Genomic DNA, 17,608 nt, shown 5'->3' on the forward strand with positions numbered 1-17,608 from the left:
CTTACTAACAGATTCATCTAGTGCACATCATCATTTTGCCATTGCATAACTGAGCAAATGTTACGGTATAAAAACTCTACATGGCTACTTAATAATATAGTTTGGTCATTCACTGATACACAAATATAATGTAGATTGTGTCAAGCTAAAGTACAGTCACTGTGAATCAAATACTGACAAAAAAATCTCTTCAAAATATGTTTTACATTTATCATAACACACTAACTGCTAATACGCCCTTCATTTTTACAGCACGTCAGACAGGCAGACATGTTTCTTCATCATGGAGGTCTACATTATGCAGTATCCATATGGCTTTTGTTATGTAGTAATGGGGAAGTTGCCAAATTTGAACCCACTATTAGATTTACACCCTGTAGCAGAGCTGTATTAGGAAAGGTCCTGCTGTGTTATACATAGATGTACAGTAACAGGTTACTACAGTGCCTGTAAATGTGTTCTAGGATCACCTGAATATTACTGAGGGGTGTGTAAATGCTATGATACTATCATAAGCGCCTTTTTTCTGAGTATTCACATCCGTGTGTCTGTGGAAAACATCCATCCATCTTCAACCGCTTGTCCCTATCAGGGTTGCGGGGGGCTGGAGCTGATCCCAGCTGCCATCTGGGGTGAGGCGGGGTCCACCCTGGACAGGACGCTAGACTATCACAGGGCACATAGAGACAGACAACCATTCACACCAGGAACCCTCTTGCTGTGAGGCGACAGTGCTAACCACCACACCACCATGCTGCCCTCTTTGGAGACATTCCCTCTCTAAATGTAAATAAGCCTCCATGTTAGTGACTCTGCTGACAGTGGTTGGTCTGTCGGCCCAGATCTTCACCAATGGCTATGCTGCTTTCACTTGTAATCTGAAATCAGAAATTGCAACTTCTGAGTCAGGCTTTTAGTAAGGGCAGAAGTGTAATAGGAACATGTTTGTGTGCGCGTGTGTGTGTGTGTCTGTGGATTTAATAGGGTAACATATAGGGGACGGACTGGAAGTAGAGAAGTGAATGTGTTTCAATAAAGTTTACAAAAGACCAACACACATGAACATGACAAGATGGAGGCTCTGAAAGAACAGGCTCGCCTGCATTTACATTGTACCGCCACAGAGGTCGCTAGATCTCAAATCTTATGTAGTACGTTAAAGTCATAATCCGTAACATTTGAGAGATCTTGTTTCTAGCGGCCTCTTTGTCAGTAAGATGACCAGACCAGACCAACCGCTGTCAGCAGCCGCACTAACATGGCGGAGCATTTCCATCTATGGAGGGAATGTCTCCACAGACACACAGATGTGAATACTCCAACAAGTACGCAACAAGTGTTTTCATCAGTGGGTCACATGATCAATCACCATTGTTTGAACTCACTCTTCGGTAGATATGAACTTAACAGACAGTTTAACAGATGGAAATCTTAGGGAGTACAACTTTAAAAGTGAACCTTGAAATTAGAATACTAGAAGATTTTATCACAGATATTTTTACACAAAACGTGCATGCCATATGTTGAGAGTTCTTGGTTTTTGTAATACAGGCCGTCCGGGCGGCCTCTAGTGGCTGTTGTAATCATTGCAGGAACAAGGGAGTCGGGTTATGTTGTTTAAGAGCGCCAAACTACATGTAGGGAGGAAGGTCACAAACACACACAGGAATTTTTACCCAGGACACCATCGTTTGTGTCCCATGTGAAACCAAGCGTCAGCAGTGAGTTTTTAAATGTACAGTACTTACAGATGGAACTCTGAAGTTGTTACGTCTGTGACTCATTACCAGCCAATGTTGTTTTCACCTTTTGAGTCTGTCTGTGTGTGTGTGTGTGTGTGTGTGTGTGTGTGTGTGTGAAGTGTGAACTACCACAGAAGCAATTCCGACTACGCTTCTCGGCCTTTTGGCTAGGATCAAGTGTGGTATCTGTTCTTATCAGTTTAATATCTGATACGTCTCATACGGACCTTTATTTTTTGGGCCGGCAGTAGCTCAGTCCATAGGTGACTTGGCTGGGAACCGGAGGGTCGCCGGTTTGAGTCCCTGTTTGGACCATGAACGGAGCCTGGACTGGTGGCTGGAGAGGTACCAGTTCATCTCCTGGGCACTGCCGAGGTGCTGTTGAGCAAGGCCCTGAACGCCAACTGCTCGGGGCGCTGGTCACTGGCAGCCCCCTCGCTCTAACATCTCTCCATTAATTGCATGTATATAGGTCCTGTTTGTGAATTTACCCGTTGCGGGACTAATAAAGGAATTCTTCCTTCTTCTTCTATATTTTGCCAGGTTTTTTGTCTGTCTGTCTGTCCATGGACAGATTTTGTCACTGTGAAAGCAGTAAGCTGCAACTCAAGATGCAGTCATGAAACTTTAGGTGTGAAGGCCTAGTTCAAAGATGGGTGTGATCCGTGCAAAAGTGCTGGAAGTGGGTGGGTGGGTGGGGGGGACTATTTCAAAAGGGTATCATGACTTTCTATAGGCACTGGAGTTATCCCTCTGACATTTCCTGGATCAGCTACCGCAGAGGGATAATTCGTAGTCACATGGAGATTGTTGACAGGAGAGAACACTGTCAGTAAACATACACATGACTGCCAGGACAAAGATAAGCACTTGATTTGGCTCTCCCCAACATAGGAGAGAAGAGGATAAAATGATTCCCACCTTGATAACTTCCCAGAGTATTAATTTCTTACAGTATTTTAAACTAGGTCTGGGCAATATGGAGAAAATCAGATATCAATATCAATCAATATTTTTGACCAAATACCTCAATATTGATATTTTGACAACATTGAAGGGTTGACTATTGGTGGTTTAAGATAAGATTTTTGATAAATTATCATGAGTAAAGTTGATATAATGACTTAAGGGGCATTCCCATGAGTGATGCTCTGTCCCAATCAACTGCTGCTTAATAGGACTGGCTGTTTCCAAAGTATGTTCAAACCTTCCCTATTTTCTCATTACCACACACCTGGCCAGTAATGGTGTGAAGTGGGCATGTTTTTGGGCTCAGGAAAAGAAAAGTTGGAAAGATTGTGGAATGCATCAGGCTGTTTTTAGGTGTTGTTCTGTCAATGCAACAAGCACAACATAGTCATCCCGTATGTTGCGTGGGCTTCAGAGAAAATCAGGAGGCTCTTCAACAAACACTGCATTCCTGTGTTTTTCAAACCCAGTAACACACTCAGACAGAGACTTGTACATCCCAAGGACAGAATACCACACACCCAGAAAAGCAATCTGGTTTATGCTGACCAATGCAACAAGGAATGCAAAGATCTCTACATTGGAGAAACAAAACAACCACTGCATAAACGCATGGCCCAACACATGAGAGCTAACTCCTCAGGCCTGTACTCTGCTGTCCACTTACACCTCAAGGAGAAAGCCCACTCCTTTGAGGACAGCAAAGTCCACATCCTGGACAGAGAGGACAGATGGTTTGAAACAGAGGAGGAGGTCTGAGACACCACTTATCTCCAATTTACAAAGCTGCCCTTTCATCCCTTCAGGAGATTCAACAATATAACCTCAAAGAACAACTGTTCACAAATAGCCTCCTGTGACTCCAACGACTGTCGTTAAGACTCAATAAAGCACTAACAAAGTCCAAACCAACTTCCCACCAACGACTGTCACTCCAACGACGGTCGTTGGCACTTGGAGCACAAAGGGTTCCAGTGACATCATCGGCCTCGTGAGAGGTTAAATACCTGGATCTCCACACCAGATAGTTGGACCAGTCCCAGCCTGGTCAGATGCGTACATGAACTGATGAAGACTCTTGGATGAGATCAAACGTCTTCCTAGACAAATAAAGTCCAGTTGCTTTTGACTGAAATTGCTTTGGTTATGCAACAAGCACGTTTTTTGAAATATATCAATGACTCCTAAAGCCACATCTTAGCTTCAGCTCAACTTTAGAATGTGTTTTTGTACAGAATGTTGACTGTGGATTCTGTCCCTAGTCTTTTACTCTATATTCACATAAAGATGTGACCACTTCACAGCTAGTATGGACAGCAGGAATGAGTAGAGCAACCAATAGCTGTGTAGATGTACAGATCACATCAGAGGATTGTCTATGGATGATGACTTCATGGATGTCTCCTTCACATACCATTTATATTATCCACTTGTGTATGTAGACTTTCTACCCTACTCAAGTAATGTTTGAAACACATACCAGCAGGCATTCCTATACGATTTGATAAAATACACTAAAATAAGATACTTATAGCTAAAAAGAAGTCCTTCCTTCAGAAGGTGTGAGACTTAGCAAGTTTAAGAGGTTAGCTATGAGTCGTATACATTTAAAATGTAGAGACACAATCTAGCACCAACCTTGTGTTGTCAATAAATCCTCAAGTCTCTGCTCTGAAAATCAAATTAAAGATTAAGACCTGGATTAAAGAGACACAACACAATCCTCTTGTTCTATAAAGTATAAGGTTGAGGATATAGCTGCAACATTTGTAAGAGATAACTGGTTTATGTTTTATGAATTGGGGCCCTGATCTTTTTATGCCTGGATCCGTGCAGATGTGTCTGGGGTTCTTCTCATGGTGGCGTCCATGCTTCATGTTGCTATGGGGTAGAGGTGGACTTAAGGTTTCTTGGCTGATGGTTTTACCAGCGACTTAGCTGATGATTTTGAGGGACTGCTCTGACATGGGGTGATCTTAAGATGGATGAAGAGGGAGGAGGGCGAGAGGCTGGAGCCATCCAGCTTGAGCAGTCGGACATGACGATAACCTGCAGAGATAAAGCAAAGTTTTTCATATTCTGTATTGGCAACCTCAAACAAGTATCTGGTACAGTCATCCACAATAGCCAAACTATACTGTGCCCACACACCTGTGCGGAGACTTGTAAAAGGCAGGGTGTATTGTCCTAGGAAGTCATTGCTTGAGGTGTAGTCATGGTCCTCCACCAAGAAGCGAACCAGAGCCAGGTCAGGAACATGGACGGTAAAGTTAAAGGTAACGTCCCATCGTGGGTTAAAGCCTGGAACAAGGAAAGAACACACAAGCCTACTAAGAGACTTATTCACAGCAATTTGTGTAGAAATTCCTAAATGTTGCTACTAAAGCCATTTAATTAGACAAAAGGTCTTTTGTCAAAAGGCTAGGCATTTACCATTGTTGTCAACATGATGAGTTTTCTTCTTATTGTTGTCTATGGGAACTCCATGTATCTCCACCCACACATGAGGGTCCACAATGGAGCTTGGTTTGTCCCATTCTGGTTTAGGCAGCTGCTGAGCTGAAATAACCTGGAATAACAATAATTTCACATCTTAATTTGATTGAGTATCATTGAAGAATGGAGCAAGGAGAGCAATCTAGCAACAGTTTTGACACTCTGATGCAATGACTCTGATTATACCATAGTCTCAGTTCTTGATTATGATTGGCTGAAGGGTGTCCATTAAAATATGATATAGGACACCTACTAGAAGTTCCTGTGAAACTGCTACTATGCTCTAACACTGAGTGTAGTTCTTCAGATTCCTTCATCCTGTTACAAAGAAGCTGCAACAAGCACATTTTGAACTTTGTGTCACAGTGATCATCTCAAATCCCATTTGCTGATTAACTCGCTACTTCAGTCTGCGGCCGACAGAAACGTTACACGCGGACTCTTTAACATGAAAATCTTGATACTGAATTTGTTCTCAATTACATTCCTGGATAGCTAGCTTGTCCTGTTGTTAAGCATACTGTCAAATCATATTTACTGCTTGTCAGCTTAGCAAAACATTAGCATTAGCTTCATGGCTAATATCTGTCCTATTTACTGGAGCCGCAAACAACATTCGCATTGCATGAGAACCTTATGTGATGGGAATGATTGTTCCAGGTATGTTCAGTGTTACCAGGGAAACAGACTTAATGTTTGAAAAAATCTTTAGATTTTGATTGCAAAATGCATGAAAATATAAATGAATGGTCTTTAAGAAAGGTTCTTTGGTAATTGACCATGGTATATCAGGAAACAAGGGACTGTGGTGGAGGAATTTGGATTTAAATTGCAACCAATTAAAACTCCCTAGAACCATTGTAGTAAGACACATTCATTCTCTAAGCTTAGAATACTCCTATATTGCACAAGCGTTTGGACTGTTTGTTTTCTTTGTGTTTTGTTTTTAGTCTGTGAAGACTTTGTGTTGCCTGTAATGTGTATGAAAAGTGCTATATAAATACATTTAGATTTGATAACTGTCGCCGTTATCACCGCTTGGCGTCATTTTTAAATTTTCTTGGTCACATTATGAATTCCAACAAAACACACGTTACTTGGTAAGGTTTAGGCAATAAACTATGTGGTTTGGATTAAAATACTAAAAAACCATAGTGAGAAATTTGACTTAAAAAGCTGCCAAACTCTGATCTCCCGTGTGAAAGTCCTGTGTGTGTTTGACTCAACCACAACGACAACCTGCTGATTCATTATTTCCTATCATGATACATCATCACACAGTGCTCTGGTTAAGCTGTTACGTTGAAGGCTGATCCGGTTTACAATCACAATATATGGTAACACCCTCTGAGGCAACTTGGTAGAGTCGGGCCATACCGCCTCATATCTAATGGACTGATAACGGCCATTTATACGACTGTGATTATGTATATGAAACTTTCGGCTGGGTCAATGGACACATCCCAAGAAATGTGTTGGAAAAAGTTTGCCTCTGCGGAAGTGACAGTCCGATTTTATTTTGTATTTTTTGTGTGCGTTTCCTGCCTCGGATCGGCACTGCCCCAGCATGGCGGCTGCAGCCAGATGCTTCTCCTATGTTGAGGAAAATAATTGTCTCCCCGATGCAAATTGACAGTGGTGAAATGTCTTTTGGAGCCTGTAATTCACTTTAGGAGGGCGGGTTCAGATGTTTCTTACTCGAACACTGAGCAGCACAGGTCTGTGGCCAGGACCTCCACCAACATTCTCCGGGTTGAAGGTGGTGTCAGGCTGGCACATGAAGGGAGGCTTCAACATGTACCCACACTGACTATTCTGCAGGAACCTGCCTTGGTTTAGATCCATCTGCTCACCAGGGGTCTGAAAGTTCAAAGCAACTGGAGAAAGCACAACTGTATTAGCAGCCTATCTCTATCACATTGTCCTTTTGATACTCCCACTCTGGGTGGTATGTGTATGGGTAGCACACAATTAAACCAAAGACTGGAAGGCAAGAACTAATAAGGTGTGTCTGAGTAACAACTCTTGTTTACTCGATCTGCTCTCACCAATTTGACAGCCTCCATTCCACATCTCCTGAGGGTTGTAATTGGAGGACTGGAGGCGCTGGCCTGAGGGGTAAATCCTGCTGAGCTGGTGACTGTTGTGACGAACAAAATACATTCCTGGAGGGACAGGACAAGAAAAGAAAAGCCCAATTAGTCAAGTTCAAATTCAGTATGTACCGTAACTGTCTGTATACAACAAGCTCTTAATATGTGGGCAGCAGGCACACTGTTTCCCATTACTTTACTACCAATTGGAATGTATAATCTGCGCCTGTGTGAAAGGAAATAACTCTTCATACCAGCAGGCAGCAGTAATCTGAATTCATCAGAAAGGGAAACCAGAAGTCAACAGGATGCTAGTTATTAGCTCAATTAGCACATTAACAACACAACCTGATTGAAACAAATTATTTTTACCATGAGTGAGTGAACAATAATGCCAACAATTATGAACTGTTTCTGCTAAAGAGCTCGCTGGATAAAAAAAAAATAATGTTACCAGAGATTACAACTTAGTTTTCTATGGAAGGCCTAAAGGGTCATAACGATAACGACATAATTTTAACTCATTTGAGAACAAAACGATTGTGTAGTCTATTAACTCATTTCAGGAAACTTCATTCAGTGTAGCAATGTAAGAGGAGCAGGAGAATATGGATCCCCATCACATCTCTCTTCAATCAAGGCCTGACACAGGCTGAAAGAGCTTTTTGCCTTGCGGTCATTGATAATGTTCATATTAGTGTGCATCGTTTAAGAAGACGGTTATCGGAGGCGTGAGTGAGCCTGATGTCCTCATTAACTACATTTTTTGTTTTCTTTTAACAAACTTCATTATCAACAATATTATATTTTAACAACATAAATACCAGTACAGGGAGGAGTTTTACAATGTGCAAAAAATGGATGAAAATGATCTCTTTATAACGGGAATACAGTGGAAATAAAATGTATTTAATGTATGACCCCTTAGGGCTTCCCTAGTTTTCCATCTCACAGCCACTTGACTTTAACTGTTTTGATCACTTTCCTCACTTCTTCTCTTCTCGTGCACTGACTAAACTGCCAACCACAGTGATTTCTCTCACTGGCGGCTCCGCGGTCAATTCATGCTAAATGGACTGAAAAAAAGCCAGCAAGGGCTAACTAGTGCCAACAGCTCTACACAACAACAGCTTGTTGTGTACCCTGCCTTTGCCAGGCATTTTCTAACTTGCACACATCATACCTGAGTCCTTTACGTGCCTGAGCGCTTCACTTTCAGAGAAAGAGGACATTTCAGTTGCTGGGTTTTTGGCTGCTTTTTCAAAGCTTTTAAAGGGAACACTGCGGGTGTACACCACCAGCTCTGATAGCTCTGGACTCAGCTTAGACACACCAGGCTGAGAAGATACAAACAGAAACCTGTCACATTACACCAACAAAAAAAGAAAACGTTGAGAGCCACTGCTGCTAGGATAAAGCTGAGCTGGTGGTGCTGTACTCACCGTCTTCTCCTCCTTGTTTCTGCTGATTCTGCTGACAGAGCGGCTGGCCTCCTCGTCCGAGGAGCTGAGATCTGAAGAACTGGATGAGCACTCTTCCACCACATGCTCCTTCTTCCCCTTCACCAGGATTTTACCCTTAAGATCCTGCACACACAAGCAATGATTAACACACACTACACACAACTTGTTTGAACATTATATTAATAGTTAAACTATTTTGTCGTGCTAAAAATACCACTAGAGTTATCACTGCAGTTACAGCAATCATGACTGCTACTTTATGATCTCCACTACTACAGTAATACGGCTACTATCACTACTACTTTAAATTTCCGTTACTAATACCACTAGCCTTCAAGGAATGGAAAGTAATGAAGTACATTAACTCCAGTACTGTACTTAAGTAGTTGTAACCCTAACCATGGTCCCCTACCAAGCACTGCACATAAGCACTAGTAACCCTAACCACCAGTATAGGCTTCATGGGTAGTTACCCTAGCCTCCTACCTCTCTACCAAGAACTGTTCTTAAGTAATACCCCTAATCCTAACCGCACACAGTTTATATGCCAGTCCTTTTTCATTCACAGACTTTGCCAGATTGTCATTGCTGCTCATGTCTCAGCTTCCCAGCTGTCTGAACCCAGCCTGTACCTTGCTCCCCTGTCATGCCCCTCTTGGGGTCTGTATCTGTTCTTCAATCCTCACCTGTAAGGCCTTCCTGCCTGTAAGCTTATGAATGTTCACGTCATCAATAAGTGCCTGAACTGCTACTGTCTGCCTGCACTATCTGCATTTAGGTCCTCCTTTAGATGCTACTCGCACAAAAGAGAGTCTGGATATTAAAAAGTGTGTCGGATTGAAGTCCTTGGATAGGAATATGACATTGGCTTTTTTATAACCACATACACATTCCACTGAAAAGTAGCCACCCTACTCATATTCTTTTAATCTTTGTGGGTCATTGATGTCTCAATCACTCAAGACACTATTAGTTTTATGAATATACATGTAGTAGTTCTTATAAGGGTTGAACTTTCATCTGGTTATGAATAAGTGTCTCCTTGCCTCTGGAGAGGGCAGGGTGTGAGGGTCCAAACCATTGAGGGGCTTGGTGAGCAGTTTGTCTCCAAGGATGGACCGCAGGTGGCGAGCCATTACTGTCTGCTGCTCCACAGAGCAGTGGTTCTCCAGGGACAGGATCAGAGGGTAAGGAGAAGCCTGGGAGAAAGGAAAGATGGTGCAAAGTCAGGAAGATAAGGTCAGTCAATCTACATACTATGTAACTCTTACACCAAAGATGATAGCTTGATGTCATCTTTGTTCACACAAAGAACTCAATACTAATCTGTACGGTATCTCTGAATGAATGTGGCCAAGGCAAACATTCTGTGTGCCTGTATTTTGTGCAAGTAAAATGATTCTGATTCTAGCAAAGTACTCACCTTAAAAGCATAATCATTGATAGTCTCAATGACTTCAACAAAGGGCACTTTGGAGGTGAGTGTGTGTCCATGATAAATGACGGGCTCTCCTTTATCTCCATCCCAACAGTCCAGCTCCACACAGCGGCAGCCATGATTCAGGGCTCTAAGAGAAAAAAATCATCATTATGATTGGTAACACCATGAATTGCATCTTTGGAATGCAGGGCTGTAGTACTTCAGTCTGGTGTCGGTCTCAAAGTCTGGACTCAAGTACACTTTTTTAAAGTCTTGTTCTTGTCTTGGACTTGGCTTTTTGTGGTGAACTGGTCGAGTTGTTCCTGGCTGCTGATTTGGGATCAGTTGAACAGAATGTGGCCTAAATTCTCCACACTGATTAGTCTAGTGTCAGAAGATAGCTCCATCTTGATTATAAGTCCTTAATATATATTAGCATTGCAAAGACACTATTGCCTATTATAGTCTTGAACAGAACTCAGATTGCTTCTGGACTCTGTCTTGATCTTGACTCTTGACTTAGACGCGACTGGACCTGGTCTTGGACTTGACTTGGACTCGTTGTTGATCTTGACTACATCCCTGATGGAATATAGTCCAACCTTATTTTAAGGTATTATTTTAAGGTATTAAGGTAGCCTTATTTAAGGCTATCATATAAAGCCAAAATTTTGTCTCATGTCACTCACTTTGTGCTCCCCTTTCGACTCTCCTGCTCTCCCCTGGGGAGGCAGTTTGAAAACATCTGCTCTTAAGGGTGGCTTCCAGGAGGGATCCTTATCAGATGCTGGAACCACCTCAATGGACTTCCTGCGGACCAAAGGAGCAGTGGTTGTATTCTGAGCTCCTTCCAGATGTCTCAGACCAGCCCACCTTCAAAGGAAACTAACGTTGGGTGCCTCTATCCATGTAAGCTTTCCCAGGGAAGCTTACAAGGCAGCCCAAAAACAAGCAGTGCCTTCAGCATCTTAGGGCAAACATCTTTCACCCCATAATGTATAATACAGTATATTGTTATACTGCACTCGTCTGTGATGGTAAAACGATAATGATGTGACTGAATGATCAAAGGTGTCTGTAAATACATTGATAACATAAAGTCGAACAAAAGAAAGTTTGATTCTGTCTGAATTGCTAAGCTACTGATTACTTAGCTTTACCTAAGCTAGCAAGCTCCATATCAAAATATAGTACATTCATTCAGAAAATATTATAAAGTGCATATGTGCAGGTACAGTAAGTGTTCATTCTTACCGAATGTATGGCTCTGTGCTACTGTCCCCAGTCAGCTGGTCCTTAGTGAGGTAGGTGTTGTGGGAAGAGGAGATGAAGTAGTGTGCCAGCGGATGTTTCATGTTTTGGTAAACCCTTGCATGTTCTGGGTTGAACACACAGTTCTCCTTAGACAGCATGTACATGGTGAAACCATTTGGGGTCATGAACTGGTTCTTCTGAGCTGTACTGGGCAAAAGGCACAAACGCAAGTCAGTAAAGGGTTGAATTATTATATGTAGTTAATTTAACTGACGTTCAGGAACCAGACCATACCCCTCTCCCTTCACTCATTCTGCCAGCCAAGGCTCACAAATTAAACAACCCGTGTCCCACTAATGCAACACCTGTCCATCACCGGTGCAACCCTATATATATATATATGTGTGTATATTTAGATATACACATCTTACCCACTCTCTCTCGTTTGTCTCAGTTTTCAGAGTTCCATACACACCTCGACCCGCTTAGCACTATTCATCCCAACAATCGACCCACGTTCTTCATCCCCGACGATCGACCCACGTTTTTCATCCCAGATGACCGACCCACGTTCTACATCCCCAACGATCAACCCACAATCTTCATCCCAGATGACCGACCCACGTTCTTCATCCCTGATGACCGACCCACGTTCTTCATCCCCGACGATCGACCCACGTTCTTCATTCCCGACGATCGATCCACGTTCTTCATCCCCAATGACCGACCCACGTTCTTCATCCCAGACGATCGACCCACGTTCTTCATCCCTGACGACCGACCCACGTTCTTCATCCCTGATGACCAACCCACTTTCATCATCCCCTACGATCGACCCACGTTCTTCATCCCCGACGATCGACCCACGTTCTTCATCCCTGATGACCAACCCACGTTCATCATCACTGACGATCGACCCACGTTCTTTATCCCCGATGACCGAACCACGTTCTTCATCCCCGACGATTGACCCACGTTCTTCATCCCTGACGATCGACCCACGTTCTACATCCCCGACGACCGACCCACATTCTTCATTTCCGACAATCGACCCACGTTCTTCATCCCTGACGACGGACCCACCTCACAGTACATGCTTTTATTTCATTATGTATAGATTAATGAATCACTCTGTATGTGGTGGTCTGTCAATCATCCTAAGTATAATTCCGGCGCAAAATCATCCCATGGTCTTTTTCGGCACTTATATACATCAAATAATCCATCGAGACTTTTTTTTGTGTTACAACTATTAACAGAAAAAATCCTGGAGAGTCGCTAGCAGCCGGACGTGGCTAACAGTGATTAGCTCGGGGCAGTGCAGTGAAGGCATTAAAACTAACCGCTAACCACTAATACTGCTGAAAATAACACCTAACCTCTGCAGCAGCATGAGAAGCGTCCCTACACATAAAACAAAACACCAACAACATAGTTGGTGAACCCGGAGTTTATTAAAAGAGTGTTTTGAAAGACTTACCTACTGGCCCCTGTACCAGCTCCTCTCATGGTGCTGCAGAGGTTTGGTGTTATTTTGAGCAGTATTAGTGGTTAAAAAAGACGTTTGAATGCCTTCACCGTGCTGCCCCAAGCGGTGTTAGCCACGTGTTAGCCATGTCCGGCTGTTAGCCACTGTGCCAGATTTCTCCGTTAAAGGAGAAACTGTCTCAATGGCTTATTTGATGTATGTAAGTGCAGAAAAAGACCATGGGATGATTTTGAATTACACTTTAAGGCAACTAGTCAAAAATGCACAAGCCAGTCTCCTCATTGGTACCATGAAGAAAGGCAGAGTGTTTTCCATGGTTGCTCTGTCATGGTTGACAGTCAGAGTCAACTTTGTTGGTCTACCATTCTCATGGGCTTCTCAGAGCTGTATGCTGAGCACCCCGATAAATGTTGATACTTTGCAATATATTGTTACTTAACGGCGTACCCCACTCATTAAGTTCATAGGTGAGGATGAGGCTTTGGGCGTGGATGAGTGAAGCGTCCTCCCCCTGGTCCTTCAAGAAATCCCTCAGGTCCACAGTGGAAAGTACACAGCTATTTGCAGAGTAGTGGATAAACACAGCGTCCAGAGCTGGTCTCCGTAACAACTCCCTGCAGAACACTTCAATTTCTCCGTGGTCCAGACGACCGTCGGCTGACTGGTCACATTTCTATAAGGGAAAGAAAAAGAGCGAGACACAGAGGAGCTCTCTTTGTTTAAGCTTTCAAGCTGGTCTAAATATATACAGATGACACACAGTGAATGGACGTCTGTCACTAGTCAAGACAAATTCATTTATGAAACACTTTAATTACTGAGTGAAATCCCAGATATGAGGCCAATGTTTTAATGTATGTATGTGTGCATTATGCTACCTGGAAGAGGCTACGGGCATACTGGTCATTCAGGTCAATATTGATCATCTGCAGCAGTGTTTGGATTTCTTCATAACTCATCTTATCATCATGGTTCTGGTCGGCCCGACTCAAGTAAGCATGAATCCAGGTGACACACGCACATAGTCAAGGAAGCAGCAAGAGCAGAAAATGTACAGTGTTCGGTGGTGTTTGAAAAATATGGAACATTTCCTTAAATGAAATAATAATAATAACAAAAATACATTCAATTTGTATATTGATTTACAAGGTACAGAAAGACGCTTCAAAGAACTTCTTTATTTATTGTCTCTTAGTTTCCAGCTCCATTGTTCTCCTCATGGGGGCCCTCCACTCCAAGAGCTCTGTCTGGCCTGCTCCTGGGGGTTGTCCGGGCCTGGATAGTTGGGGAGTCCTGAAAGGTGCTATATTCATAAAGCTGATTTGATTTGATTTGATTTGATCATGCTACTTCAGAGGTTTGGTGTTATTCTGAGCAGTATTAGTATTAGTATTAGTATTAGTATTAGTTAAAGCTGTTTTAATGCCTTCACTGTACTGCCCCGAGCTAATCATAGTTAGCCTACCGGATTTCTCCGTTAATAGTTAGTACACGAAAAAAACTGTCTCGATGGCTTATTTGATGTGTGCAAGTGTCGAAAAAGACCCTGTGATGATTCTACGCCGGAATTTCACTTTAAGGGGCCTCCCATACACAATCTTTAAAGGTGATTCCAAATGTATATAACTTATATTGATTATTCTTTGCATGATCATCTCTGCATGTACAGTTAAGATTGCACTACCATTTCCACTGAACAACATTAGGATATTGGTCGAGCTTCTCCTTCTGGGTCATGTTTTCTACCCTCTCCTGCAGGGTTCGGATGCCTCGGGTCCAATGTTTAGCCTCCTCCTGGCTCTGGCAGAGGAGATCCAGACTCTTGCGGGGCCCTTTGAAGACCACAGTCAAACACTGTTGCTCGGGTATTGAGCCAGCCATCTGCCGCAATGTCTCTGACTGGCAACCCTCACGAACGCACTCCACTTCCATGACAGAGACTGAGGATGTGTTAGGGGAACAGAGAGAAAAAAAGTTGAGGTGGAGGAAAAATAGCAAGTAAGTAAAGAACAAGTATTACCCAATTCATTTTCCATCCTGTTATTTAGTGATATCCAAGAGGAGGTCCTGAGTGCTTTGTTGTTTATTGCAGTTCTTCTGAGGTATAGTTTAATATTGATCCATAACCTCTATTATCACAATGGAAATTTCCAAGAGCTTTCAAGAGACCGCAACAACACACATGTAATTAAGAAGCCATTCTTCTGGGGAAAACCTTTGCAAATACCAGACGATTAATAAACAGAAGAATTCTGTCTGTTGTCGGGTCTCAAGACCGCTCAAAGAAAGAATTACTACAGAATGATCGCCTGATATCAGACAGAATTGTCAACCCTTTACATCTTTAGTCTGACATTGCCTGCACTCTAATCATGGCTGCATAATGAGACCTGGGTACAGTGTTTTAAGGAAAGTCCTGCTCATTCCTATGAAAGCTGCTCAGTGGAGCATGAAACCCAAAAAGTTTAAATGCTGCAGCTAAAAATATGCACTAGAGACTTCTCCCAGCCGAGCCAGCTACTTCTGGTTTAGCACTCTGGCTAACTTGAATGGGAATCAAATGATTCAATCGTGCGTCCGTACTAGACTTTCCCAACGTTATCAGACCAAATTAATCAAATTGTGAGGGTGAAACAAGTCATACCCTGAAGTTTATGATCCTCAAAACAATTTCTCAAGCATTTTCCAGTCACAACAGTGACGCAGTAGGCTATAGCGGAGCCTATAACGTAAGCAGCTTGGTTGTGATTGGCCAGTGACTGTCTATGTAAATACAGAGCTTGACATAGGCATTAGTCCTGCACCTGGTGCTGATTAGCTAACAGACCTGCAAACACTTCAGAGTAATATATATTACAATATATATATATATATATATATATATATATATATATATATATATATATATATATATATATTAATTAATTAGACCCCTCCTGAAAAGCCCAGTCTGCTCTGATTGGTCAGCACTTCCTGGTCTCTGCTATGCTGTTCTTTTCTCTGTGCTACTGCAGAGGACTGACTGCAACAGAGTATATTGTAAATGTGATGTGAAAGGGAATATAGCAGCACTTGCTACCATCAAAATGACAAATAAAGGCTTCTAATCCAAACACTACACAACCAGACATGAGTGTGATTCGATGATTGAAATGAAGCCATATATCTGACTGCTGGCTGCATGCATGTATTGCAAGCTCATGTGCAACTCACCGTTAGCATCCTATAAATTCACAAGCCAGGTCCAACTATCACAAGACAAACATTTCAGTGATATAACGTTACTTTCAGTTTCTGAGTTGTCAACACTGCCCTTTATAGATGGAAAAGCCCTGTGGTTTAGCATTTGATCTTTCACAATGGGGCCGCATGACATGTACAAGTCCACAACTGTCTGTAGAAAGTATGTCTGAGCCTCCAGGACCATTAAACTGGGGCTCATTTGCATTTTTGTAAACAGTTAATGATTGGTTAGATTTGTCAGAAAAAATGTCAAATTAGCATCCCTATTCCTTGTACATTTAACAAGACCGTGTCTTTCACATTTTTGGACTCTAAGAAAACGTGATACATTGTTAACCGACACACGTTTTTGTTTCACGGAATAAATTATTTTCTTTTTTGTTTTAATAGCATGAGTAATGGACGGTTATTTTGTGGTGATACAGAAGTGTCCCAATCAACCCCATTCTCCCCTACTGTTAAAATACAACATTAACATAATTACATATATATTTTGTTCTGTGCACATGTACAGTCTGCATTCTAGCACCAAACACAACTACTCACTTTATCTTCCATGCTATTATACTTTGGCCTCTATGTAATGTGTATTTAAGTTGAGTCACTAAAACAAATATTCAATTTGTCAATACAGATTCAAATTCACACACACACACACACACACACACACACACACACACACACACACACGTGCGCGCGCACGTGCGCGATCTCAGCTCCAGTGGCTAACGCTAAAGCTAGCGTTAAAACCTGACACATTAACCGTAGCCTAATGTCGCACAAGCTTTCTTAAACAGAAAGTATCATTTAGTTAATGTCTTGACTTACCTAAATTCCACGTCTATGTAAAGAAAGTGTTTCTTCTTTTTCTCCCAAATACGAGCCCCGGCTGGTACAAGATAATAATATATTGCCTCTATTCATTTAATCTATTAAGTCCAGTCTTTCAGTTTGGCTTTTGTACAGTATCCACACACAGTTTTTCTGCTGTGTGTCAACAGGAATTCATGGTTATTTGGTACGGGGATTGGCCAAGAACAGGCTCCAAAACATGTTGGGCTTTCTTATAATCCCAGAATGCTGAAAAAGCAGCTTGTACTGTATAGCTGCAGATTATTGAATGTGGATGGAAACAGTGTCAATACTAGTTCAGCAACTAATAACACTCATGCCAGTACTGCACTGTTGATTCTTATTCCTACTGAATTTAGACACAAACAGCCTTAGAGTAGAGGTGAGCGGTCTGCACACAAATCAAGCAGGGTTGCCCTCACAAACACAGCTGTTTGTGTGTTATTTTTAAGCTTCACCCAGCGCACCCTTACGCTCATTTACGTATTTTAACAATCATATCACACTGTCTAGTGGATTTGAATAAACCAAATTAAACATCACTATTGACCCAACATGAGCTGGTGTTTACAGTGCTTTATTTTCAT

The 17,608-nt window shown here is 42.2% G+C and overlaps 1 protein-coding gene across 1 annotated transcript in view; it reads right to left on the reverse strand.

The window, feature by feature from the left end:
- Positions 1-4,561: 4,561 nt before the first annotated feature.
- Positions 4,562-17,608, reverse strand: part of LOC310961091 (1-phosphatidylinositol 4,5-bisphosphate phosphodiesterase delta-3-A-like) — a 47,507-nt gene continuing 34,460 nt past the window's right edge. Inside the window, exons 4-16 of the mRNA XM_083933051.1 lie at positions 14,620-14,866; positions 13,805-13,934; positions 13,374-13,599; positions 11,438-11,639; positions 10,187-10,331; positions 9,810-9,962; positions 8,743-8,886; positions 8,484-8,637; positions 7,256-7,372; positions 6,906-7,084; positions 5,145-5,280; positions 4,863-5,012; positions 4,562-4,760 (exon numbers count right to left, since the gene is read on the reverse strand). Of these exons, the coding sequence (XP_083789177.1) occupies positions 4,612-4,760; positions 4,863-5,012; positions 5,145-5,280; positions 6,906-7,084; positions 7,256-7,372; positions 8,484-8,637; positions 8,743-8,886; positions 9,810-9,962; positions 10,187-10,331; positions 11,438-11,639; positions 13,374-13,599; positions 13,805-13,934; positions 14,620-14,866 (2,132 nt within the window). The 3' untranslated portion in view covers positions 4,562-4,611. The remainder of the gene's footprint in view (positions 4,761-4,862; positions 5,013-5,144; positions 5,281-6,905; positions 7,085-7,255; positions 7,373-8,483; positions 8,638-8,742; positions 8,887-9,809; positions 9,963-10,186; positions 10,332-11,437; positions 11,640-13,373; positions 13,600-13,804; positions 13,935-14,619; positions 14,867-17,608) is intronic.

The sequence above is a fragment of the Echiichthys vipera genome (genome assembly GCF_963691815.1).
Source record: "Echiichthys vipera genome assembly, chromosome: 18".
Lineage (NCBI taxonomy): Eukaryota > Metazoa > Chordata > Actinopteri > Perciformes > Trachinidae > Echiichthys > Echiichthys vipera.